Below are 27,545 nucleotides of genomic sequence, written 5' to 3'. Positions count from 1 at the left end.
AATCAGAGTCCATCTCAGTGCCATCACGGCATTTCATGAGCCTGTCCTAGGAAAACCTCTCACGGCTCACCCTCTGGTTTCCCGATTCATGAGGGGCCTCTTCAACATCAAACCACCTCTGAAGCCTCCCCCGGTCGTCTGGGACCTGAATGTGGTTTTATCTGCCCTCATGAAACCTCCCTTTGAGCCGCTTGCCACAACTTCGCTCAAATTTCTGACATGGAAGGTTCTTTTCCTCATTGCCATCACCTCCGCCAGGAGGGTTAGTGAGCTTCATGCACTGGTTGCCGATCCACCGTTCACTATTTTTCACCATGACAAGGTGGTTCTGCGCACCCATCCAAAGTTCCTTCCAAAGGTGGTCTCAGCTTTTCTCCTCAACCAGTCCATTGTGTTGCCTGTTTTCTTTCCGAAACCTCATTCACATCCCGGAGAACAGGCATTGCACAGCCTTGACTGCAAGCGTGCCCTGGCTTACTATCTTGATCGTACAAGGGCTCACCGCTTGTCCCCTCAGCTCTTCCTGACCTTCGACCCAAATCGTTTGGGTCGACCGGTCTCTAAACGGACGCTATCCAACTGGCTTGCAGCTTGCATCGCGTTCTGTTACGCTCGGGCCGGTCTGTCACTAGACGGCGCTGTCACGGCCCACAGGGTAAGAGCTATGGCCGCTTCTGTTGCTTTCCTCCGTTCCACACCCATTGAGGAAATCTGCAAGGCGGCCACCTGGTCCTCAGTTCACACATTCACTACTCACTACTGTCTGGATGTTTTCTCCAGACGGGATGGGCACTTCGGCCAATCTGTACTTCAGAATTTATTTTCCTAATGGCCAACCATCCCTCCTCCCTCCTTGTTAGCTTGGAGGTCACCCATGCGTAAAGAATATGCTGCCTGCTTGTCCTGGGATAAAGCACAGTTACTTACCGTAACAGGTGTTATCCAGGGACAGCAGGCAGATATTCTTACGTCCCACCCTCCTCCCCGGGTTGGCTTCTTAGCTGGCTTATACTAACTGGGGACCACGCTCTCCTCCGTCGGGCGGGAAGGCACTCGCGCACGCGCGGTGCGGCCAACTAGAACTTTCTAGTAAAAAGGTCCGTACCGTGGGCTCCGTCGGTGACGTCACCCATGCGTAAAGAATATCTGCCTGCTGTCCCTGGATAACACCTGTTACGGTAAGTAACTGTGCTTCATTGATTACCTGTCTTTATCTGCACAACGGCATATATTCGCCGAGGTAACTAAGGCTTAAAGTGCAAAGAAGAAATCATTGAAAGCTAGTCTGTTTTTAACGGCGTTCTACGTCAGTTCCAGCCAATCCTGACCAGAATCGACTCTAGCGCCAACTTATGGTGGGCAAAACGTTTTTGAGTGGCAGAGAGCTCAAGTACCCAACTTAAAGGGGGACCCCATACTGAAGGTGCGTACTAGGACCCTAAAGCCTTTTTATTAAAAAAGACAGACGAACATTAAAAAAAAAGATCCTTGGTCTTGTTGTAAAGATTACTATTGTTACTACTCTTTAACAATAGCCTGTTACTTAGAGGTGTTTTAGGGTATAGTCTGTACATCTAATATTTGTCAAATCTTTGCATACTAATCAGCAACATCTGACAGGGATATATATATATGTGTCCATTTGGAAGCAATAGTGATTCCAGCTGCAAACAGAAGATGTCAGCCTCTTCCTGGACAGAATTAATGGTTTAATTCTTTGTGTAAAACCAAGCATTGCTATGTGTTGCTGGTGGGAGGGAAAGGGGGAGTCGTTATACCATATTACTTCATAGTTTTGTCTGTAAATACTTTGAGTTGTTGTATGGTTTGATTTCTAATTCTATAATAAACAGATTGAAATATATAGAATAGGAAAAAAAGCCCCAACCAAGCATGGCTAAGAGGCACAGTTTATTTTGCTTCTCTGACCTCCAACCAGCATTTTGAACAAGTGGGCACTTACCATAGGTGTGCAGTGGTACCTTTGAGTGAGTGAGCACCCTTGCCAGTATGGGTTGAGAAAGTCAGATCAAATTTTATTTGGTTGCGTTGTGGTGAGGCACAATTAGTAAAAACCAAAGGAAAATCCAACGAAGACCGCAGTACAGGAACAACAAACACAAGACAAGGGAAAACTGCAGACAATATGTACAAGATGCAGGCTGTGTTTATTATATCAAATATTAAACGCGGTCAGTAATACCACCTTTTTACAAACCAAGGGACCCGACACGGTCTGTGTTTCGATAAGCACGCCTTCCTCAGGGGTCCATGGTTGATAAGGTTTTGAAACAAACCGCAATTTAAATTCATAATGAACCGTGATGGCGGTGAACTGCTGGATTAACCCCTTCAGTGCTGAGGAAGCAACTGGACCGCGGCACAGTTAGTATCAGATCTTGTGTGTCTCAATAGAAAATAAAGTTGTTCACATTTCATCTTTATTTGATATACCACAAATAATAATCATAAAAACATCTCAGTGGTTCACAATTCAGAAAGTTGATTTAATCAGAAGGAAAGTGGAGCAGAAACGAGAATAAATCAATAACAAATTATTGTAAGGGAAAGGTGGAGAGGGAGGATTATTTAACTTAGCTCGAGCAACATAAGGAAGGTAGGGCGGGCAAAGCACATGAGGACAAAAGTGATAAGCAGTGAAGCCACGCCTGCTGGAATGCCAAAAAGAATGGTAGATCACTGAGGGTTAGAAAAGGAAGGCCTAAGATCGGCCTTCCGGTTTTGCTGCTGTTTAGAGGATTTAAATTTCAAGACTAAAGATCTGTCTATGTAAGATGCATGTAAACTCTTTGGCGCAATCAAAAGTCCAACAGGACGAAAACCCACAGATGCCACAAAGAGTAAAGAAGATAGTGGGAATGGACAGTGAGCACTCCGTAAGAGCCAGCAGTATGAAGAAAAGTCTTGTTTATTTCAATCTGGGACGTACAGTAACATGGACCCAAAACAGTGCTGTGTTTTGGCGAACATAAGCATCAGGGGTCACACTGATATGGGATCCACAGATCCAAAAACACCGTTGTTGCTGCATGAATCTGAGCCAGCAAAGCACAGTAGTCAGGAAACAACTTTTAGACTGAAAATTAATGCACTTTGTTGTAGCTCTGTACATCCTTGGAGTATTTCAGTCTAACTAGCACGTACAATTTGACTGGCCTGAGCTCCATATTTAACCACTTCTTGTAGGTGTGGCCTTCAGAAAGAAAAAGACCAAAAAATCCTGAAGGTCAGAGGGTTCTCGAACAGAAGCGTAAAATATTTAGAAAACTTTGAGCTAGTCAAAATTTTTTTAAGAATTAAATTTGATTTATTCTTCTTAGTTTTTACATATGTTGAGAATTTTTCGTAGTCCCTCGGTTCGCCTTTCTAGCGTCTCTTCTAGCTGGCAGGAATCCAAATTTAATGCACCCTATACCTTGAAATTTTCAGGTCGCACCTTAACATCCCGCCTCCCTCCTTATCCCTGTGATGATCAGGCCTGAAGAATCCCAACAGATGCTGAATGTACTGGCTCCTAGGGCATTTGATTACTTGGCTTCTGTAATGTTTTGTTATGCCTAGGACAGGGGTCGGCAACCTTTTTACAGCAAAGAGCAAATTGATCCAAACTGTTTGACCTAAGTTTTACAAAGAGCTGCAAGGTGTACCTTCTTTCCTACCCCTTGCAGGTCTCAGTCTGCACCTCTCATCCCTCCCTCCCCTCCCCCAACCCATAGTCAATGTTCCCTCCCCAGGCCCTGACCCTTTAATCTCCGTCCCAACCCCATGATCCCCACCCCGTGACAGCTCATGGTACTGCAGGAAATGTCGCGACCAGCTGCAAGGTCACGGCAGCTATTTTAGAAGGCAGCTGTGAGGAGTGAGAGAGGGCTGTGCTTCTGCCACAAAGATCCACTGCTGGACCACCAGGTACCTCGGTAGGCCCAGGGGGAGGGTGGATCGTGGAGTTGGAAGGGAGATTAAAGAGTCAGAACCTGGAGAGCCACATGCAAGAAGAGCTGCAGCTTGCCGACCCCAGACCTAGAGAAAATATCTCTTATATTATACATCTAAAACAATCCTTGTAGATCTAGTTATTTGTCTTGGTTAACTCATAACATTTAGACATTTTATTACCTAACTCGGCCAGTAATGCCTGTTTGGCTTCTCTGAAGGATGTTTGTAGTACATGTAAAAATTTAGTTTACTAAGTATAGATTCTTTGGATATGCAGTTTTGATATCTATCTAGCCCAGTGATATAAATCTCAAGAAGGGAGAATTTAATTTAATTTTTTTTCTTTTGATTATACAGCGCTCCAGGTCACAGCAGATTGTTCCTTGCACTGTTTCTCAGTTGCTCTCAGCCTCTCAGTCCGGTGAAGTGTTTGCCGTTGGAGAAGTTGAGCTTTCGCAAGTGAGTACCATATTGTGGCAGACAAATTTGGTTTGCAGGTGATTTGGGGGCAGATGTTGGGGGTCGTGCCACACCGAAGTTTTTACTTGAGTGCTCTATGTTCTGGTCTTACAGCCAAGATGAAAGCTTGAATGAAGTGCCAGGCATCCAAGTTTGTTATTGACAGCTTTAACCCTTTCAGGACCATAAGGATCGTAGGCCAATTTTTGTGGTTTTGACGACATTTTTATGGTAAAAAGGGCTTGCAGATGCCAAAAAAAGGATTTTTTTTTGTGAAATATCATTATTTTTTTTTAAAAAAAATCAAACTTCTGGCTTATGGACAGTGTGGCAAGTGAATCTTCTCGTCAATCTGGCAACGACGCTAATGAATGAATGTCGGAACCAGTTTGTTTACATAAAGGCAGTATCATATGGAATCCGTACATATCAAATTTAGAACTGTAGACTATCCCAATCAAAATTTATAGGATTTTAAAGTTATGGGACAAATATGTCCCTTAGTCCTGAAAGGGTTAAAGGGGCACTGGCGGGCACAAATGTTAGTGGACATAACGGTGGTTTCACTGTGCACTGATCTTTATACTGTCAATTTATGTATAGACTAGAGAATGACACGGGGACAGATTTTCCCTGTCCCTGCAGGAACTCAATTCCCCTTCCTCGCAAGTTTTCTTGCTGTCCCTGTCCCGTTCCTATAAGCTTTGCTTTTACCACACAAGCCTCAAACACTTATGATTTTAAAGTGTTTGAGGCTTGTACAGATGAGGATGGAGTTTTCAGGAAGGGGTTAGGGACAGGAAAAGAACTTGTGGAGACGGGAAAATGAGGTCTCACGGGGGTTGGGAAAAATTTGTCCCCATGTCATTCTCCTGGTTCCAGCAGTGGCCAGTCCAAGTCACAGTACCTGGCAGAAACCCAATATAGTAGCAACATTCCAGAGTTGAGATTGTGATGTCATAATGCCTCATTCCACCAATGCCTAAGAACCAGCTTCATCAGTGATGTCACAATGGCTTGACTGTCCTATACTTAAGAACATAAGAATTTCCCATTGGGTCAGACCAATGGTCCATCTAGCCCATAGAAAATGACACGGAGACAAATTTTTCGAATTTCCCCGTCCCTGCGATTTTTGTCCCTGCCCTATTCCTGTAAGTTCTGCCTTTTCCGCACAAGCCTTGAACACTTATGATTTTAAAGTGTTTGAAGCGTGTGCAGATGAGGACGGAGCTTGCGGGAATGAGGCAGGGACAGGAAAATGAGTTCCTGTGGGGACGGAGAAAAATTTGTCCCTTTGTCATTCTCTAGCTACAGGCCATGGAGGGAGCATTTTTGGCGGGAACTTCGCCATTTTCTCTGTCTGGCCCCTCCATTTTGTCTGCAACCTCAGGTGACCTTCCCCCTGTATTGCAAACACAGGGGCAGGTTTCAGCAGGGACCCCTGCTTGGGCAGGGAGTCCCTGGGGACCCCCAGGGGTTTTTTGTCCCCAATTTAATTTCTTTCTTTGGGCAGACAATTGGGGGTCCCACGTGCACCTGGGGGGTTTCGGGGGTGGTTTTCCCTCCGCGCCCCCTATGGCTTGCCTCCCTCTTTTCGTTTGGCGTCCCCTCTTCCTCCTCCCTCATCCAAGCGCCCGCGGGGGGGCTTGGATTGCGAATTGGTGGTCGGAGGAGCGTGTTGGCATGGTTGTTTTCAGCTGAGCAAAATGATGCACAGCTGAAAACTGTTAAGAGCCTACATCACTCGTAGAATCATCTGTGGAAGTTTGCTCGGAGAGCACAAATACTGAGGGTACAGGGAAAATGGAATATTTCACAGCTTAAGCCTACATGGCGGAAAGGGGTAAGGAATCTATGTGAAGGTAGTTTGCTGTGCAGTTGTCTGTGCTTTATCTGTTGTGTTATGAGCCGGTGTGTGAGAAGTTTATACTGCTTTGCATGCTTTCATTTATTTATTTTTAAAATTTCTATACCGTCTAACCCTAGGCGGTTTCCATAAAATCAAACATACATAATGCTTAAAACAATACAAAGAGACAGACAAAACATCAGTATTTAAATTCCCAATACATCTTCGATCCAGGTGCGTCACACCCTATTAAAAAAAAAAAAAAGCAGTAATTACATTACATTACAGATTTCTATTCCGCCATTACCTTTCGGTTCAAAGCGGATTGCAAAAAGAGTTATGGAAGAAGGGTTACAACGTTAGATCAGAGAAGGTTTCCAAGAGAGGGAAAAGTAGGATCTGGGGTTAGGGAGGGGATGGTAAGAGGGGGGTTAAGCTTTATTAAGGGATTTCTTGAAGAGTAGAGTTTTTATTTCCTTTCTGAACATCTTGTAGTCTGGGGTTGTTGTCAATAGGTTGGAGACTCGGTTGTCTAATGAACAATTTTGGCACATTTTCTTAACTGTCCTACTGGCGAATTCCATAACTTTAGCCCAGCACAACAAAAAGTCTTTACGCAAATTTCTACATATCTCAGATTTAACATTGCTTCCAGGCTGGTATTTCTAGCAGCAGATTTTTTTTTTCCTGTTACAGCTAAAGAATCCTTTTTTTTTTTCTTTTAAATACAGGTGGTTGTGATAGGAATAATCCGACATACAGAAAAAGCTCCAACAAACATTCTCTATAAAGTGGATGATATGACAGCAGCCCCCATGGATGTCAGGCAGTGGGTAGATACCGACGTAAGTACAGGCTTAGGTTTTGGCCTTAAGGTAATTAACCTCGATACATGAATTGTAAGAAGTGAGAGAGTAGAAATGAATCTTTCCTTTTGTTGTTCCCACAGCGATCTGTCTCTTATCAAATAGCGGCGTGTTTTAGATGGGACACTAAACTTTAAACATTTTGAAGCAAGAGAAAAGTTCACCTTGGTCTCGTAAAGCTTTTCATAGCTGTCCGTCAAAATGGAAGAGGTGCCAAAACAATGGAAGCACTCGTTTAAAACCAGGGGGCAGATATTTAGTCGGCAGTAGTGAGAGTTTTGGGTTTTTTAGCCACCACCAGCATTATTCCCAGATGGTCAGCGCCGGGCCATGTCCAGGCACCAGCATTGCATATCTGGGTATATGCGGCCAGCTATCTGTTTTGCATTTTTAAGTGCGATATTCAGCACTAACGATACTCGAATACAGGAGATTCTATCTCCTCAAGGTAGAACAAAAGAAGATCAAAGAGGCAACCTGTGGTGCTCAGTCTGTTTATTCACTGTTAAGACACACATGTGTTTCGAAGGGAAAAGGGAGGTCCAACCTTATCTGCAGTGAAAAACCAACCAGGAACAAACAAACCGAAACTGCAGATGTGTACAACGATGTAGGCAAAATTTATTGTGACAACCAAAGTATATTTAAAAACTTTTTTACCAAACAGGGGACCCAACACGGTCCGTGTTTCGGACAACCTTCATCAGGGGTCCATGGTAGAAAAGGGAAGAAAAATATGTCACAAAAAAATTTTTTAGTAGAAAAAATTACAGTAGAAAAAGCAGAACATATGTATACTCAGTGACTCTCGGCGATACATATGTTCTGCTTTTTCTACTGAAAAATTTTTTTGTGACATATTTTTCTTCCCTTTTCTACCATGGACCCCTGATGAAGGTTGTCCGAAACACGGACCGTGTTGGGTCCCCTGTTTGGTAAAAAGGTTTTTAAATATACTTTGGTTGTCACAATAAATTTTGCCTACATCGTTGTATACATCTGCAGTTTCGGTTTGTTTGTTACACATGTGTTTCGGCCATAAAGCCTGCCCCGGGGGGGGGTCTTGTTTTCAATGAAGTGTAGCTTATCGCATATGTCTCTTATCTAAAAAGATGGTAGTTTAAAATTCTGTTAGAAACCTGATCGCTATACTGGCAACAATTTCAAGCATCCGCAGTACTCGATGGCTGCCTGCACCGAGCCTTTCCCTCTGACTTGGCCTGCCTTGACAACTTCTGGACGGGCTAGGTCGGAGAAAAAGGACCGGCGCAGGCTCCAGGCTGCTGTTGAGTATGACTGTTGCTGCTGGTCTGGAGACTGGCTGCAAAAGTGCACCAGGTGTGGAAGACTGAGAGAGAGAGAGAGCCACGGTTGGCTGAATCCACAGATACCGAGGGCCAACTATATTGACTGTATGACCCTTCCCTTAGAGATCCTCTGTTCCTCTCCCACGCCTCTGTTGGGAGGCTGCCCCACATGTCTGCCTGCCTTTTGTTTCCATAAATTTCTCCTATTCCTTTTCACCTTCATTCTATGCCCTTCTCGTTCCAGACCTTTCTTTCAATGGAGTCTTGCCTCCTTGCATTTATTCCATGAAAGTATTTAAATGTCTCTATCTTATCTCCCCTCTCCTGCCTTTCTTCTAAAGTATACTTAGTATGATCTTTGCCTAAAGCATATGGGGATAGACTTAACAATCATGAACCATTTTATATCTTTTTGAAAATATGGTCTCCAGAATTGGGGTGTGATTTTCCGAGTTAAGGATTTAAGGCCAATTATGATAAAACCCATTCTGGAAAACAGGTATAATTTCCTTTCCCCTATTTTTTTTTATTTTTTAATATTCAGATTAAATCAGACCTGGGAATGGGTGTATGTATCATTTTTAACTAGTCAGGTCACATATCCCACTCCAAGCCGCTGATGCTGCTTTAAGTGACCTACTCCTTTGGCATTTTCTGTCCTGCAAGTCAAGTTAAGCCTTGAAACTATTGATAATCATCTTGAAACTATTGATAAGGCGGTATATCAAATTTTAAATAAACTTGGAAACTTATGAGAATTTCTTTCCAGGAAGCAGGCAATGAGAATATTGTGATCCCTCCAGGAATTTATGTGAAAGTGGTTGGCCACCTGCGATCTTTTCAGGTAAGAGCTTTAGAATAGATGCACATTTGCATCAGTACTGATACAAAGTTATAGTGCACAGTACAAGACAGTGCAATAGATGTGTCATTCTGGACTGTAAGATATTCTCCCTATGCTTACAAGCTGTGCAAGAGTCGTCCTCTCCAACTTTTCAACTCCCTTCACCAGGAGGCTCTGCTGCCCCCATCAGTTTTTCCTTCTGCATATGAGCTGGAAAGAGCCTTTCTGATCTGCTCTATTTATTTCTTTTGCGTGTGTGTGTGGCTTGTTTTGGTTTGGTTTTTTTGCAGTTTTTGGTGACTTTCTGTGTTCAGAGCTTCCCAGATTGCGGGAAAGCTCTGCCTGCATGGAGCAGAAGCAGACTGGGGTCTGGCGCTTACAGGCCAATCCCTCTGTGGTTGGTACCTGTTAGCCAGCCTGCGGAAACTTGTGTGGAGTTCTGGATTTGGTCTCATTGAAGATTTGCTCACTTGCTAGGTTGCAGGGGCTTGAGGGCAGGCTGTAAGGCATTCACAGGAGCTCAGCGGGGCTCTTCAGGGTTCCAGCTGAATTTTGCCTCCTCAGTTTTTCATATGTGGGTCCACGGGGGTTGAGGATCAGTCAGACTTTGGTCCGACTGGCAGCACGAAGATTTCAGTATTTGGTGGACAGTTCCATTGAGGCAGTGATTTCTTCTCCCACAACCAGCTACTTTTAGAGCTGAGGCAGGCTGCAGCACATCCACATCACAGTGCACAGTGAGTAAGACTGTTGCAGCCTATGGGAAAACTTGAGGGGGGGTGGTCTGAAAAATATGTTTTTAAAGGTTTCTGCTCCTTCCTTTAGGGTTCATCACCTCTAAAATCCTTTTGTATAAAGTTGGGTTTTTTTTCAGTTAAGCCATTTTTTGAGCCATAGTTTGGCGCCAAAATGCTTCCACAGTGGCCATCTTGGATTTCTCAATTTTTTTCAAAGTTCTCCAGAACCGTTAAAATTCCTTGTTTTGCCTCAAAACTTGCAGGGTTGGAGTCCTCAGGCTCTTTTATCCCTAATTCATGCCAAATATGCACTGCATGGATGCTGGAAGTGTGCCCTAGTGCCATGTGCCACGCAGCTTGTGATGGGGAGGGGGGAGCTTCTGGCTCAGCCTCCCCTTAGGTCTCTAGGGCCCCAGAACAGCGGCTACCTAAACATAGGAGCATGGAAGCCGCATAGCCCAAGAGTCACTTAAAGGGGATTCTGCACTGTCTCAGTCAGGCTCCATACAAGCCGCTTAAGGAAGCATCCTTGATGGATCTTACAATCATGATGGCTTTCCTCATGGCCATTATGTCAGCGAAAAGAATCTCAGAACTGCAGACACCGTCATGCAGAGAGCCCTTCCTCAAGATCACTGTATTTCGGGGAGTCTCCTTGTGTCCCTCTTTCTCAAGTGTTTCTATATAGGGTTATCGCCCGCTTTGGTACAAACTGAAGGGGGCAGCATAGCCCTCTGGTAAAGGAGGAGGAGTTGGAAAGATGGAGTGAATTTCTTTTGCACAGCTTGTAAGCATAGAGAGGAAACCCTACAGTCCATAATGACACACCTATTTACTAGAAAAGATATTAACAAGGTAAGAACCTAATCTCTTTTTATAAACAATAAAATGGTACAGCCTAAGATGCAATACTCCTGCTCATGAAGATGTATTTATTATAAAGTAGCCCCAAAAAGTTAGGAGCGATACCTCAATCTAAGATTTGGTTCCAGTCTGAAAGAAAAGCCTCCTAGAAACATAGAAACATAGAAAAAAGCGGCAGAAAAGGGCTATAGCCTACCAAGTCTGCCCATTCCAAGTATCGCCTCCCTGTACATTGGCGTTGTGAGGGTAGGAGGCACCTGGGGTGGTGGTGCCCCCCATGCCCTCCTCTGCCCCCTCTTGTTTCTTCTGTGCCAACCCTCTCTGCTCCCCTCCTTCCGCACCCCCACACCACACTCGTGCCCTTCCTTCCCACCCCCATATCTCTTTAAATGTTCACCAGCATAAGCAGTCTTAGTCTGCTGCTCGCACTAACGTTGGATTTCCCTCTGACATCACTACCTGGCCCCGCGAACCGGAAGTGATTTCAGAGGGAGCCAGGCCAGAGTAGTTGCACTGACAAAGATGGAGAAGGGAGTGTGTGAGCGTAGCATGGGGGGGTGGAAAGGTGCCGGCGCCCGTGGCGGTCCACCCCCCCCCCTCTACGCCACTCCTCCTGTGCAAGTAGAATTGCTGCTAACCTCTCAAACTATAAATCTGCTAAACAAAATATTTTAGAAGTGTTTCTGTTCCCTCTAGAATAAGTTATAATCTTGTTGCTATTTCAGTTCTCTGGGTAACAAATTGGAGAGAGTTTATTTTATATTTGCATGCTTTATTCACAAAGTCTTGTTCCTATTTACATTTTAGAAAACTACTAAAATCAATATTATTTACAAAATCTCTAACGCACTAATACGATTTTATGACAAGTTTTGTAGATCACTGGAAATGTCCAGTTTTTATCTTTTTGTGAACCGCATTGATCCATAAGGTTTTGCTGTCTAGAAATGTAAATGTAATATTAGTTAGAATAGATAGCAGTGCTTCTCGACCTGACCTAAGAAAGGTTATAGATTGCTAAGCAGACAAACTATGTTTCTGAATATGTGGGACCACTTCTTAGATCTCTGAAAATTTTCAGATCTGTACTTTAATTTTTGCCTGTACTGATGAAAGTACTGGATGCTAGTAAAGGCATCATTCTTTGTCCACATTATTTCTCTGTAACATGCAGCTGCTAAGCTTTTTGAAATAGTTGTTTGAGGACTCGTAATTTGAAATAGTTGCACAGGGCTCGTAATTTATACTGAAATATTAAGCCTTAAAATTGTGTATCTTTATAATATCTCTGGAAATTGCCATCTTTTTTCAGTGAATACTAATCAGAGGATGGACAGATTTGATGACTGAATAATTTTAAAGGATCTTTTAAGTGTTCAGTATATATTTTTAATAAGCTTTATGGGGGGGTTGCCTTATGGATGTGATTTTTATATGAACTGCTTAGATCAAACATTTCGTTTAAGCTACATAGAAGAATTTATTAAACGCGCATTACACAGTCTTTGTGATATTCACATCTGTATTGAAAGCTGAGTCTAGTTTCTGAGAAACGGTTGCTTCAAATAGTGTGCTTCCTGGAACCTGATGTTTTCTGCTTGTTTTCCCTTGAAGAATAAGAGGAGCTTGGTTGCATTTAAGGTGGTACCTGTAGAAGACATGAACGAATTCATCTCTCACATGCTGGAAGTTGTGCACTGCCATATGGCCCTCAACATGACACAGGGCTCGGTACGTATAGAATATACACATGCCTTGAGAGAAGGTAGCAGATTGGGGCATGACATGTGCATCCATAGTGCAACAGGGTCTTGTGCTGCACTCAATAAATATATAGGGAAGAATATTTGCAGGGCATGATATGCATACACAAAAGAATATATCCCACAACACAAAGGAAACACACAACCCCACATGTGAAAATGTAAACCAGTTGGTTGACTGTGTCCCTTCCCCACTCTTTTTTGGGTTTACATGTATACACAGAAGTCCATGGATTTTCATAAAGTGTAACGTGTATACCCATTAAGGAGTATAGTACATATTTCCATTGTATAGCTCGTTCTTTTATGGAACAACATGTACACCGAGACTACAGACGGTCATGCTATACACTCCTAGAACATAGTGGGTTCTTGCACTTGTCACAGGATGTCATATAAAGCTTAACAGCTGTTTTCTAGAGAAAGCAAACATCCTCATTTCATTCCCTTCTTTCCCAAACATCTGATGCAGTGACGGTGTAAGGGCCCCCCTTTCGCTGCTCAGACTAAGACAAGGGTCCAAGAGCTGGGGCCAGAAATTGGTTCAACCAGCAGAATTTTGAGGGAAACTTTCCATTTTAGATTTGTAGGATATAGGCACTTGAAGAATGTGCATTATAAAACCACCGTGATCCTGCAGACCCATGTTTTCAACACTTCCTTGGCCATGGGCACATTTTCCTTGTAAACATAATGTGCAGCTTTTTGATATTGTCTTATCAACCTTTGGTTTTAGAAGAATTAAATTTAAAAATTAAAAAAAAAAATACACTAAGCCAGGGGTGGGCAACCACGGCCCTCGAGGACCACAGCTTGGTTGGGTTTTCAAGGTTTCTGCAATGAATATGAATACAATTACATTACATTAGTGATTTCTATTCCGCCATTACCTTGCATCTAATGCATATGTGGAAATCTTGAAAACCTAACTGGAGTTGGTCCTCGAGGACCGTAGTTTCGCACCCCTGCTTGAAGCCCTTATAATCTACCACCATTTTATCTGATCAAGAACTAACTACCTCTTCTTCTGTTGGGGTGTTTTAATATGTGCGGATGTTTAAACTTGCTGCTTGATCATTTACAACAAAGGTGGATTTTTTCAGTGCAAGCATAAGTATTAGTCCTTCATGGTCATCTTCATCCACACATTATGATAACATTGTCCTGTGGTATACTTTACCATGATCAGGGTGCATAAGCCCTCTGTGGTGTATCTTTTCCCCATTAAAAAAAAATGACTTTGTATTTACACACAAGTTATAGGTTAATATTAGAAACATAGAAAGATGACGGCAGATAAGGGCTACAGCCCATCAAGTCTGCCCATACCATTGACCCCCTTTTGAGTCTACTGGCCCCCTTAACTCATAGATGACGTGATGACAATGCAAAGCATAAGTTTATAGATATTGGGCTGTCTCTTATGTATGAGTGATTGAGTTTCCTGCCTTGAGTGATGATTGGATAGTTCTCAAAACAAAACAAGAAATTGACCCTAATGTCTCCACAGAATAAAAGTCCAACAACGACATAAAATGCTGTGGAGAGTTGATGTTCCTGATATTTTATTGTGAAATCAACTTGATAATCCACATAAAAACATGTAGGACCCGATCCCTTGGGGACTTGGACTCAACACGGTCCGTGTTTCAACAAAAATGTCTTCCTCAGGGGTCCTTACATGGAGTTACTGCGGAACCTGTTCATTAGGACTGATTACATACTCCACAAGTTTTCATCTTAGGACTAACAGGGACCCCTGAGGAAGACATTTTTGTTGAAACACGGACCGCGTTGGGTCCAAGTCCCCAAGGGATCGGGTCCTATGTGTTTTTATGTGGATTATCAAGTTGATTTCACAATAAAGTCCATATCAGGAACACCAACTCTCCACAGCATTTTTTGTTGTGATTGAATATGTCTAGCATTTTTATCTTGCGTTTTTAATCCTAATGTCTTGGTATAGTGCAAAAAGAACCCCACCCCTCTTTGGGGACTAAGCTTTGACTAATCAAACATTTCAAGTTCATCTTGAGGTATACAACTATAATGTCTTTCCACAATACATATGTACCTTCAGACTTTACCTTACCGATGTTTTTGTGCTACGTAGGGTGGAGAGTGCTTCTCACAGAAAAGTACCAAACCTTTAGTATTTGTATGTAGTAGGATAGTGCGTTGCTTCTGTGCAGTGGAAGGGTCCAGTTAATGGATTTCAGATGTTTTACAGCAATTTTCAGTGCCAGCTTTGGAATGTAACCGTATGTGTTCAGTTTTCAGCAGGAGGTGCACCCCTTGCTCAGAGTGTTCCTGCCCGTTCTGGGATGGGAGAGGTAGGAGGTGGCTATTCTGGGAACAGTGACATGCAGATGAATGGGCTGACGCCACACCAGAGCCAGGTAATGTGTGGGAATCATGATTGCCCAACAAAGAGTGTAGATGCCTGCAGAGCTGGGACATATATTTCTTTCTTATGTCCCAGCTCTGCAGGCGTCTACACTCTTTACTGGATGATATTTGGTTTGTTGTGTACTTGGAATTCCGTATGGGAATCGTGATTGAGCAGATTTTTCAATAGTGACTGCTGGGTCTGGTGGTTGCATATGGTGCTATCTAGTGGAGGATCGTGTGGCATAGTGATTAGAGCTACTCCTGGTTCTCTCATTTGCACACAACCCTGCATGCCAAATTGCACTTTTTTCTAGTGGTTGTCAATTATTTACAAAGGGAGATTTATCAGCCTATGGGAACCTCCTACCAGCAATCAAGCTGAGGCACCCCCTCTTAAGGAAACTTTTGAACAGTTGCGGACATCATAAAGATAAGTTTCTGTCTACATTTATTATTTTTTTGAATCATGGTGGAAACTTTCTCTTATAAGGATTTACGGGTTTAAGCGATTTTGTATTTCAGCATTTTTGATTTCTCTATATTATTTTTGCGCACAGCACTTTTGAACTTGAAAAATTATTTTAACAAAGGGTGACGATATCTGACGTTTGTGGGTAAACCCTGCTGTAAGGTGCAGAATAACTGTGGATATATCCAGGTGAACTCCTTGATTGTTGGTATGAGGTTCCCATAGACCAGGGGTGTCAAAGTCCCTCCTCGAGGGCCGCAATCCAGTCGGGTTTTCAGGATTTCCCCAATGAATATGCACGAGATCTATTTGCATGCACTGCTTTCATCGTATGCTAATAGATCTCATGCATATTCATTGGGGAAATCCTGAAAACCCAACTGGATTGCGGCCCTCGAGGAGGGACTTTGACATCCCTGCCATAGACTGATAAATCACTCTTTGTAAATAATTGACAACCACTGCAATTTGGTATGCAGGGTTCTGTGTGCAAACTAGAGAACCAGGAGTAGGTCTTTCGTGATAGTATTTTCTGTTTTGACCCCTCAAATTTTTGTTAAGCTATATATATTTATAGTGATTAGAGCTACAGTCTCAGCACCCTGGGGTTGTGGGTTCATATGCCACGCTGCTCCCTGAGCAAGTCACTTAGGGCTAGATTCACAAAGCAAACTGATCGTGTACCGATCGGTTTGTGACCCTTTTACTATCAAATTTCCATCCTGATTCACTTACCTCTCCTGCGATTCGCTTCAAATTCATTCATGCAAATGAGGTGAAACGCATGCAAAGTAGGCTGGGACGCGATTCACAACACCAAATTTCCGATCCGACTGGGCTGGCCGATCACCTGAAGGAGAGACTGGAAGCCCTGCTCTCTGCCCTGCAATCTCTCCTGCCGCATCGCCGTTCTCCTGCCCTTCCCTGAAGCTCTCATGCCATATCGCCGTTCTCCTGCCCTTCCCTGAAGCTCTCATGCCATATCGCTGTTCTCCTGCCCTACCCTGAAGCTCTCTTGCCGCATTGCCGTTCTCCTGCCCTTCCCTGAAGCTCTCCTGCCACATCGCTGTTCTCCTGCCCTACCCTGAAGCTCTCTTGCCGCATTGCCGTACTCCTGCCCTACCCTGAAGCTCTCTTGCCGCATCGCCGTACTCCTGCCCTTCCCTGAAGCTCTCCTGCCGCATCGCTGTTCTCCTGCCCTTCCCTGAAGCTCTCCTGCCGCATCGCTGTTCTCCTGCCCTTCCCTGAAGCTCTCCTGCCGCATCGCCGTTCTCCTGCCCTACCCTGAAGCTCTCCTGCCGCATCGCTGTTCTCCTGCCCTTCCCTGAAGCTCTCCTGCCGCATCGCTGTTCTCCTGCCCTTCCCTGAAGCTCTCCTGCCGCATCGCTGTTCTCCTGCCCTACCCTGAAGCTCTCCTGCCGCATCGCTGTTCTCCTGTCCTACCCTGAAGCTCTCTTGCTGTATCGCCGTTCTCCTGCCCTACCCTAAAGCTCTCCTGCCGCATCGCCGTTCTCCTGCCCTACCCTGAAGCTCTCCTGCCGCATCGCCGTTCTCCTGCCCTACCCTGAAGCTCTCTTGCCGCATCGCCGTTCTCCTGCCCTACCCTGAAGCTCTCCTGCCCTTCCCCGCCCAACGAGCCTGTGGTTTTAACCCGCGGATTTAAAGCGGTTTAAAACCACGGACTTGCAGGGCTAAAAACTAACAAAAGTTTTCAAGTTTAAAAAAAAAAAAAAAAAAAAGGTTGCGTCTCAGACGGGCATGTGCAGACCATCTACAGATGGTCTGCGCATGTGCGGGGATCGCTATAAAGCGATCCATGCAGGCAGATGGGTGCGTTCCTCCAATCGCCCCCATCTGCATATTTTTCGTTCCTGAATTCATCGGACCTGCCCGGATCGGGCCCGATAGGGCAGGTTAGTGAATCCCAGCCTTAATCCTCCACTGCCCGCCGGGACAGATAGGGAAAATGATTTCTAACCTTTTCTGAGCTCCTTTGGGAGGATGGGCTAAAAGATCGAATCAATAGATCTACTCTGCTCTACTGCCACAGTTGTGAAACATGTCAGCCACTCTAGCACTGTTCCCATCCGGAACACCTATGCATTTTGATTAAACCTCTGTAAAAACAGCAGTTTTTCCTCGCTAATTTGTGCTTTGTGCTATATCTTATATTATGCAAATTTTCTGAGCAGAACACCTCCATAGACCATGCTGCTAGTGGTTCATTAACAAATGAAAGAACCTCCCTCACCCCAAGAAGTCTACAAAGATTAAGGAAAAGAGATGAAGTCCAACTCCAAACTGAGCAAAGAATGAAAATAATTCTATAATTTAATTTAAGAGTATTAACCGGACAAGCCCTCAGTCACACAGCAACCTCTGGAAACTCCAGGGAAAAGCTGTCGCGGATTTACACCCAGGAAGGTGTTAACTGCGAAACATCCCCAGGCTTGCTCCGGATAATATTTGTGGTGCTTAACTAGTGCAAAATGTGCAATGTGTGAAAAAACTCAAATGAAAAAAACACACATTATCAAAATAAAGAAGGAATTCATCTCTTACCCCTAAGCTGGGGGCCAAACTGGAAAGTTAGTGTCCAAATCCAACCAAGCTCAAAAATACACAGGCTGTAAGAACTTAGCTTCTCCGTGTGTAATGGAAATGGTGATCCATAAGCAGTAAATGAAGTAAATGTCCAACGGACTCCGTTTCGGGGGTGAACCCCCTTCCTCAGGAACCGCACTGCTCGATGACTCTTAAGTTCGTGAATGAAGCAGGAAAGAAATGGCTAGTGGTTCATTGCCATGCTGCTTACATTATGGATTTGGGTGGTGATGCTGAGAAGAAATATCTCATGCTGGGATATGCTAAATCCTGATTTCAGGGGAAAACCCCCATTATAACGTACAATTTTTTTTTTCCTTTTCTTGGAAGAGTGTTTGTTAATACTATGGATTATTGTCGGGAGTTTTCTTCTGAGCTGTGCTGAATGTTTGTCGTCTTACGCTTTTCCACTCCTTGCCAAACTTCACTGGCTCCCAATAATCTCCAGAATCCATTTCAAATGTTCCTGCCTGGCTTTCAAGATCATTCACGGAATCCTGCCTCCTCTTCTCCCACTGTCTTTCAACTCCTCCAGTCCCGACTCCTCCAGAACTGCCCAAAGGCTTAAACTAGCCTTCCCCTCTCCACGCGGCATCCACTATTCAGGCAAACTGGGAAAATCCCTTCTCTTCAAAATCACAGGTCTTTGGAACGACCTCACCACCCCGCTGCGGAACCTGAGCTCCCTTCAGTTATTCCGCAAACAACTGAAAACCTGGCTTTTCAGCAAATTGTAGCTCTATCCTTCCCCCCTTTCTCTCCCCCCTTCTACACATAAGTTCGTGTCATCCTTTTTCTTCTTCTCTACCCACTATTTTAAGTTCTTGTAAACCGTGTCGAGCTCCATTCTCATGGAGATGATGCGGTATATCAACTTAAGGTTTAGATTAGATTAGATTAGATTCCTGCAAATGTTTTAACTCAATCTTTTCAGCTAGTAGATTAAGAGGAGTAAAATTCAGCTGGTGGCAGTCGGTGTCTTGCTTTTAATGCTGGCCACTGCTGACTGAAGTGTGTCTTGATATTCTGGGCTGACCCCTATCTAGGACCACTCAAGTACTATTTGGAGCCTCTCCTACCCTATTCTGAAGCACTGAATATTGGGTCCTAAGGCCCGGATTCTCAAAACGGCGCCAGTTTTTTTTAGACGCCTAAACTCAGTGAAAAATGTCATTTAAAGGATGTTTTTCACCGATTTTCAAGGCACCTAAAAAAAAAAAAAATCAGCATTGAAATTGCACCTCTGTAGGCGCTTTAAGGCATTTAATACCATTGTAGGCGAGATTTGTACCCTGGCCTACATTTCCAGCGCCTACCTTTGCCGGAAGCATGATTCTGTAACCGGCACCGTTGCCTGATTGACATGTGACGGGCAGCCGCCTGCAAGGGTGCCAGTTAGAGAATCCAGGCCCGAGAGTTTAATTAATAAGACCTTTGATACTAGTGCAGCTTCTGAGGTTTCCTGCTCTTTTGTAGGTATTGAATTTGATCAGAAGCTACTGTGGCAGCGAGGGCATGAGTTTTGATGAGCTGAAGAAGAAGCTGCACGGATTGAACCTAAACACCATCAAGTGAGTGCTGTGGGAGCAAGGGTTTGCAAAAGGACAAGAGCCCTTGGTCTTGTAGTTTGTTTATTTAATTGATTAAAAGTTTTCTGTTCTGTTTTTAAAGAACTAAACGGTTCACATTAGTTAAAAACAAACTAAAAACTTAAAATCTTCATAAGTAAATAATCTCTTCTGTTCAAATAATGACTAAGAAGTCACAAAAATGCAAACTACTGGGTTTTTAGCTGCTACTTGGAGCTGACCAACACACAGTCACAATTGACCCGCCAAAGCATTCCACATCTTAACACCGGGAGCACGTGGTGCAGTGGTTAAAGCTACAGCCTCAGCACCCTGAGGTTGTGGGTTCAAACCCACGCTGCTCTCTGTGACTGGGCAAATCACTTAATCCAAAACAATGTATATAGGACAAAGAGAGATCAATCATAAATCCACAAAAACACCTCCCTTCTATTCAGTTTTCAAATTCTTAATTAGAAACCGTGATGAAGTTTTCTCATATCAGACTTATCTCCACTAATCACACATTTAAAGTTCTTTATAGAGGAGAGGCCTCAGATCCCCGTGCGTTGGATCCCTTGCACTGGCAACGCACGGGGATCTGAGGCCTCTCCTCTATAAAGAACTTTAAATGTGTGATTAATGGAAATAAGTCTGATATGAGAAAACTTCATCACGGTTTCTAATTAAGAATTTGAAAATTGAATAGAAGGGAGGTATTTTTGTGGACAAATCACTTAATCCCCCTGCTCTTGTGACCCTGGACAAGTCACTTAATCCCCCCATTGCCCCAGGCATATTAGATGGATTGTGAGCCCACCAGGACACAGGGAAAAATGCTTGAGTACCTGAATAAATTCATGTAAACTGTTCTGAGCTCCCTTGGGAGAACAGTACAGAAACTGAATAAATATAGTGTGAAGAGTTTCAGCCTCTGATAACCAGAGCTGGTATTGTGACATCATAATGCCTCATTCCACCAATGCCGAAGAGCCAACCTCATCAGTGATGTCACAATGGCTTGATTGGCCTATACTTGGCTCACTTCTGCTACATTTTGATTTCTAGAGTGGCGCAGGTTGTGGGTTCAAACCCACGCTGCTCTTTGTGACCCTGGGCAAGTCACTTAATCCCCCTGCTCTTTTGACCCTGGGCAAGTCACTTAATCCCCCTATTGCCCCAGGTACATTAGATGGATTGTGAGTCCGTTGGGACAGACAGGGAAAAATAGTTGAGTACCTGAATGAATTCATGTAAATTGTTTTGAGCTCCCTTGGGAGAACAGTATAGAAAATTGAATAAATAAATACAGAATGGCATTGCTCTTGTATCCGCATAGTTGCCCTGCATTCTTGGATTTAATAATCTTCCTGCTCTAGCTCAGTCAGAATTGGTGTCTTGAACCAACATTCATAACCATCTGGGATGGAGGATTCCCCCTCTGACATAGATATTTCTCTCCTAACTTGGACCGCCCGTTGCAGGAACAAGCATCTGGCCTGATGATCAAATCCAGGTCTTCCACCGGGCAGTATACAACACTTGCCCTGGAGCCACCACCGGCTTGCTTATTTTTGCTTTTGTTCTTTGGGTGGTTACTATGGCCTCATCTGGTACTGAACAGTTTGGAAATGCCTTACCTATGCAGGGCTGAGGAGTCGGTAAAAAATGTTCTGACACCAGATCCAAAATAAAAACTTGGTATATTTTTATTTGACAGCATTTTTTCATTCAGGTTCTTTGTGTTTGTTTTTTTAATCCTAATTTTGTACATAAAGAAATATTCTATGCTTCTGTAATTAATCAGATATCTCTTAGATTTACTATATATACAGTGGAACCTCGGTTTGCGAGTAACCCGGTTTGCGAGTGTTTTGCAAGACGAGCAAAACAGTCAGCAAACTTTTGCCTCGCAAACTGTGCATGTTCTGGTGTACGAGCACCTCCCCCCCCCCCCCGCTCTAACCGGCATCGCACCCCCCCGAACCGGCATCGCAACCCCCCCCCCCGGCGAGAACGACAAAGCACCCCCGTGCTGAAAGCGGCATCCGCACGCCCTTCCTCCCAAGCACGGTCCTTACCCCTTCTGCTCGTTGTAAGGGTGAATGCGAGCTCCCGCCTCTTGCCTGGGCTGGGCCTTGAGCATCTGCGCATGCTCAAGGCCTTCTGGCTCTCGTTCTCTCGGACGAGAACGAGATATCCGAGAGAACAAGAGCCAGAAGGCCTTGAACATGCGCAGATGCTCAAGGCCCAGCCCAGGCAAGAGGCGGGAGCTCGCATTCACCCTTACAACGAGCAGAAGGGGTAAGGACCGTGCTTGGGAGGAAGGACGTGCGGATGCCGCTTTCAGCACGGGAGTGCTTTGTAGTTCACGTGGGGGGAGGGGGGTGGTTGCGATGCCGGTTCGGGGGGCTGCGATGCCGGTTAGAGCGGGGGGAGGGGGTGATGGAGCAACGCCGGTAGCCTCGGGGGGGGGGGGTGGAGGTAGGGGTTTGGTGGAACGAATTGTTCAAGTTTCCATTATCTTCTATGGGAAAAGTTGCTTTGATATACGAGTGTTTTGGTTTAAGAGCATGCTTCTGGAACGAATTATGCTCTTAAACCAAGGTATCACTGTATATATATATATATATATATATATATATATATATATATATATATATATATATATATATATATATATATATATAGTAGGAGTTGGAAAAAGGGAATAGCACTAAACTTTCCAGTTCTTCTTGATACCTCCTCCCTGGACCATGCTGACTCTCTTAAAATCTTAGGGGTTGTATTTGATAAAAAAAACTAACCTTCCATAACCATATAAGTTCTGTAATTAAATCATGTTTTTTCAAGCTGCAACTGATTCACTCAATCTCTAAATTCTTAGAACCAAAATCCATTAACGTTCTGGTACATTCATTAATCATTGCGAAATTAGATTACTGTAATAGCTTATTTACAGGAGTACCCCAGAAAGAATTAAAACATTTACAAATAATTCAAAATGCCGCAATAAAATTAATAACAAAATCTAGAAAATACGACTATGTTACCCCCCCCTACTTCGAAATGCCCATTGGCTGCCAATTAATAAAAGAATTTCTTACAAAATCTCTCTCATAACATTTAAAACAATTTGTTCTAAACTGCCCTAATCTGGATTCAGATCTAACCATAGCACAGAAACTCTACTGATATCACTATTAGACACAGCCCGACAACACCTTAGCAAAGGAAACAAACTACTTCTCATTCAACTAGATCTCTCTGCTGCATTTGACCTAGTTGACCACCCCACACTACTCCAGACATTAGATGCAATTGGAATCTCTGGTAACGTTCACAATTGGTTCCAAGGCTTCCTCAAAACTCGAACATACAGAGTCAAGTCAAAAGAGCATCTATCCGACCCATGGTCAAACCCTTGCGGAGTACCACAAGGATCACCATTATCTCCTATATTATTCAACCTCTTCATAGCATCACTCGGCAATACCCTAGACGCCCTAAACACAATATCATTCAGCTATGCGGATGATATAACAATCCTCATCCCCTTCAACATACAAGACCCCCTATCCACAAACCACCTGAACATAATAATGGAAATGGTAGAAAAATGGATGTCAAGTCATAAACTGAAACTGAACTCGGAAAAAACTAAATTCCTACTATTAGAGAAGGAAAAAAACCCATCATGCACAGAACTGGAATTAAACACAATCAAGTACCCAATGCAAAGCACACTCAAGATCCTAGGAATTCAACTAGACAGAAATTGCACAATGCAGACCCAAATCCACAAAGTCATCCAAAGAGCATTTTTCACAATGCGTAATCTAAGAAAAATAAGAAAATTCCTCATCAAAGATCAATACAAGATAGTAGTACAATCCCTAGTACTCAGCATAGTAGATTACTGCAACAGCCTATACCTATCATGCCCAAACTACATGATAAAACAACTACAAACGGTTCAAAACACGGCCCTCAGACTCATATACTCCCTCAGCAAATTTGACCACATCACCAATGCTTACCTTGACTCACACTGGCTACCAATAAAAGCAAGATCCCAGTTCAAATTCTACTGTATACTATACAAAGTAACACACGGTACAGCACCCAGCTACCTAAACAAAAGAATACACCGTAATCTCTCTCACAGATTAAGGAGAACTCAAAAACTATTCGCTTACCCTCCTCTCAAAGGTATACGACGCAAGAAACTATACGACAGCCTTTTAGCTACACAGGCAGCAAAAATTGACACCACCATTTCCAATCTACTGATCAATTCAATAGACATAAAAGAATTCCGAAAAGAAATCAAAACTCATCTCTTCAAAAAATACTTTCCATCATCTTAACCTCATCATAGCACTAGAAAATACACACAAGAACACCACCACCATAACTATACCTAAACATGGTACAACCCACTTCAACAACCTACTATCTATCTACTATGTACTCTTAATTTCTCCTGGATACTTCAACAACCTACTATCTATCTACTATGTACTCTTAATTTCTCCTGGATACTTCCAGACTAATCAATTGTAACTTGATATATTCCTGATTCTATGTACTGTAATATTCCTGAAATTATACAGTCTCCTAATTTGTAATCCGCTTAGAACCGCAAGGCACAAGCGGAATAGAAATCTGTAATGTAATGTAATGTAATGTAATTTATTGATAAATATCTTATGCCATATGACCCACCCCGCAGTCTTAGATCATCTAATCGTAAATTGCTGACTGTCCCTTCCCTTCATATAATAGGAACCAAAAGGCATGACATTTTCTCAGTCGTAGCCCCTCAACTTTGGAATACCCTACCAGCTCTTCTTAGAGAAAAAGCTAATCTCAAACGTTTCAAAAGCATACCCAAGAGTCATTTATTTAAAGAAGCTTTTAACATTTGATTTAAATTTTACAGTATCCTTTTTAAATTCCCTTAAGGAATTAAGCAGCAACGAGCCCTTTCCTTTTGTTTTTTTTCCTTATTTGTCTTTCGTTCCTATCCAAATTGTATTTCTAACCCTATTTCCTTTTGTCTCCCATCTGTCTGTCTCATTTATCCCTTTTTAATATGCCAATTATTAGTTGATGCTTCTTTGTAATTGCTTTCTTTTTGTAATTGTTAATGGCATTTTTATTATGTTCATGCTCTTTTTTTTTATATATATTGTAAACTTGCTTAGAAATTAGATAAGCGATTAAATCAAATTTTCATGAAACCTTGAAACCTTGACAGTAGAAAAATAGAGGAGCCCGAGTCAAAGGCTTGGTGTACTGGCTCCACAGCCCTGTGTCTAAGGCACCTAATCCTTGCAACAATGGACCCGGAATATAGCACAAACCATTCCTAATGAGTTTTCTCTCTCGCAGGCAAGCGGTGGAGTTCCTTAGCAATGAAGGACACATCTACTCCACAGTGGATGAGGACCACTTCAAATCCACTGATGCTGACTAAATCGGAAGCTGCCCTGCGACTCTGAACTGTTCAAGACACAATTAGCGATGCTATTAAAGTTGCCTTCAAATACCCTTGGGTCCGGATCCAGGATGGAACTGCACCCGAAACCACATATTTTCTCACGAAAGCAAATTTATTTTTTTAAGCACTGACCGACGAGGACTATTTTTCCTTCATGGTTCTAAAAGTGGTGACGGGACAGAAGCGCGCGAGACAATCGAGCGCCGACAATACGGAGCAGACAATCGCGTGCAGGGACATCAGTGCGCCAGACTTAAATTTATTTTTAAAGTGCTCGAGGGGGTGTGTGGGGGGGGAACCCCCCACTTAAGTTAGTATTATTGCCGGTGGAGAGGAAACCCCCCCCCACATTACAGAGGAAATTGACATTTTTCCCTAAAAAAAGGGAAAAATGCCTCTTCCTTCTATAATGGGTTCCCCCCCCAACACCCCTACCCAACGGCAGCGCAAACAGTACTAATTTAACTGCGAGGGATCCCTCCCCAAACCCCCACTCGGAGCACTTTAAAATTAAATTATCAGTCCGGTGCGCTGATGTCCTGCGTGCAATTGTCTGCTCCGTATTGTCGGCGTTCGATGGTCCTGCGCATTTTCGACTATGAACCCTAAAAGTAATAGTATAGCAAATCATATCGGTAAACTACTGCCATTCCCCAGCTGGGAAAAAAAAGCTGATTCTTCCATAACGGCAAAGAAAGGTATTTATTGTACATCGCTCATCGGTGAGTCCCTGAGGAACACACTTGGCTGTAGGGGTCTCCTTGTTGCTCTCACTGCCAGATGGAAGGGAAAGGCTGTGTTCGCCAGAGGTTTTAAGGTGTAAACCCTTCCTACGTGGAAGAGCAAAGCAAATTTAATCCGGTTATCAATCGAGAATATATTTTGAGCAAAGAACAGACCAAATGATAAGGAGGGCTTAGCTGGGAGTCTGAACGTTCATGCCGGAAATTAAGTCACTTTTTTCAGCGAGGTTTTCTGTGGCAGTGAGTCCGTGAACAGCTTTACTACAGCCTCACTGCATCTGTGGTGAGACTATCGCCTGTAGTATCTGTTCTGTCTACGGATGGGATGTCTTGAGGCACAGTTTAACCTTAACATCCTCTTAGTCCTTCCAGATCAGCCCTGTTATGTGGGTTTATGCTGTTCGGCTAGCAGATGGAAGACTGAGGAACCACTGGTTCCCTTAGAAAGGATCTTAAAATGACAACAACAAAAAAACCCTCACAGAGTATGCAAAGTGCCAAGTTTAGTTATAGTGTAAAATCTTTGGGATTGTTTGGAGGGATGTGGCTTCATAAACATACCACTCCTTACCTTTCCCCAGAAAGATTAGAACGAACCAATGTTTATGGGGTGTTCCTTAGGGGGATTCTCCTTAGGAGGGTTTCATAGTTCTTTTGATGATTTTTTTTTTCTCCCTTTAAAAAAAAAAATCAGAGATGGTGCGATGCCGTGGTTTTAACCCGTGGGTTTAAAGTGGGTTAAAACTACGGGCTCGCTGGGCTAAAAAGTAAAAAAAAAGTGCGTGCTTCCAGGGTGCTCTTCCATGTCAGGCCGCAAGTTTTGAGCAGGTTTTATTTTGCATATACAATAATTATTACCAATGGGATGCCGGGAACCTCCATTACAAGAAGTTAGAACTAGCTTGAAAAGAAATCTTGCTACTACTGTCTAACAGGAAAATTAAACAATCTTTATGCTTATCCAAGGGTCTGTGCAAAATGTCTGTAAAAAAAAATAGAAAGTTAAAAAATAAAAAAGTCGCAGCTGGACCGGTCTAGACGCATGCACAGACCATCTACAGATAGTCTGCACATGCGTTGGGATCGCAGACCAGCGATCCGTGCCGGCAGATGGGGGGCGTTCCTCCTATCGTCCCCATCTGCATATTGGACTTTGGCTAATTCATCGAACCTGCCTGGATCGGGCACGGTAGGTTCGTGAATCTAGCCCTATGTATTTACTATTGAGGGAGGGAAAAAGCCAGCATTTTCAGATGAAACTGAAACAAGGATTGGGCCCGAAATTCATGTTTATTTCAACGCCAAAACTGAAATTCAGTTGGCCTCTACTTGACTCTACTTGAAATTTGCCCCCCTTCTCCATGTGCTGGTCTTTGCTTTTCTAGAAGAGATGAGGAATAAGGGTGCAAACAAATATTTTTTGGTAAAGCAGTTTAAAGGAACAAAAAAGTTATTCTTAACTTGTTTGTAGTACTGTCTTCTCCTAAGTTGTAAATATGCCTATTCTGATATGTGTAATAAAAGTTAATTTTAATATGAATACTTCAGGTTTTCTTTTGAGATGGAGCGGTAGTCTCTTTTCTTTTGGTCAAATTCAGATGCTGGGTCACGAGGA

The 27,545-nt window shown here is 43.3% G+C and overlaps 1 protein-coding gene across 1 annotated transcript in view; it reads left to right on the top strand.

Moving 5' to 3' along the window:
* The window catches only part of RPA2 (replication protein A2), a 40,795-nt gene extending 13,325 nt beyond the window's left edge, over positions 1-27,470 (top strand). Inside the window, exons 3-9 of the mRNA XM_033957067.1 lie at positions 4,315-4,416; positions 7,000-7,113; positions 9,211-9,285; positions 12,501-12,617; positions 14,923-15,048; positions 19,590-19,684; positions 25,079-27,470. Of these exons, the coding sequence (XP_033812958.1) occupies positions 4,315-4,416; positions 7,000-7,113; positions 9,211-9,285; positions 12,501-12,617; positions 14,923-15,048; positions 19,590-19,684; positions 25,079-25,163 (714 nt within the window). The 3' untranslated portion in view covers positions 25,164-27,470. The remainder of the gene's footprint in view (positions 1-4,314; positions 4,417-6,999; positions 7,114-9,210; positions 9,286-12,500; positions 12,618-14,922; positions 15,049-19,589; positions 19,685-25,078) is intronic.
* Positions 27,471-27,545: the final 75 nt, after the last annotated feature.

Source organism: Geotrypetes seraphini, chromosome 8 (genome assembly GCF_902459505.1).
Source record: "Geotrypetes seraphini chromosome 8, aGeoSer1.1, whole genome shotgun sequence".
In the NCBI taxonomy this organism is placed as follows: domain Eukaryota; kingdom Metazoa; phylum Chordata; class Amphibia; order Gymnophiona; family Dermophiidae; genus Geotrypetes; species Geotrypetes seraphini.
The sequence above is the reverse complement of the archived record's forward strand: the minus strand, read 5'-3'. Positions and strand labels throughout refer to the sequence as shown.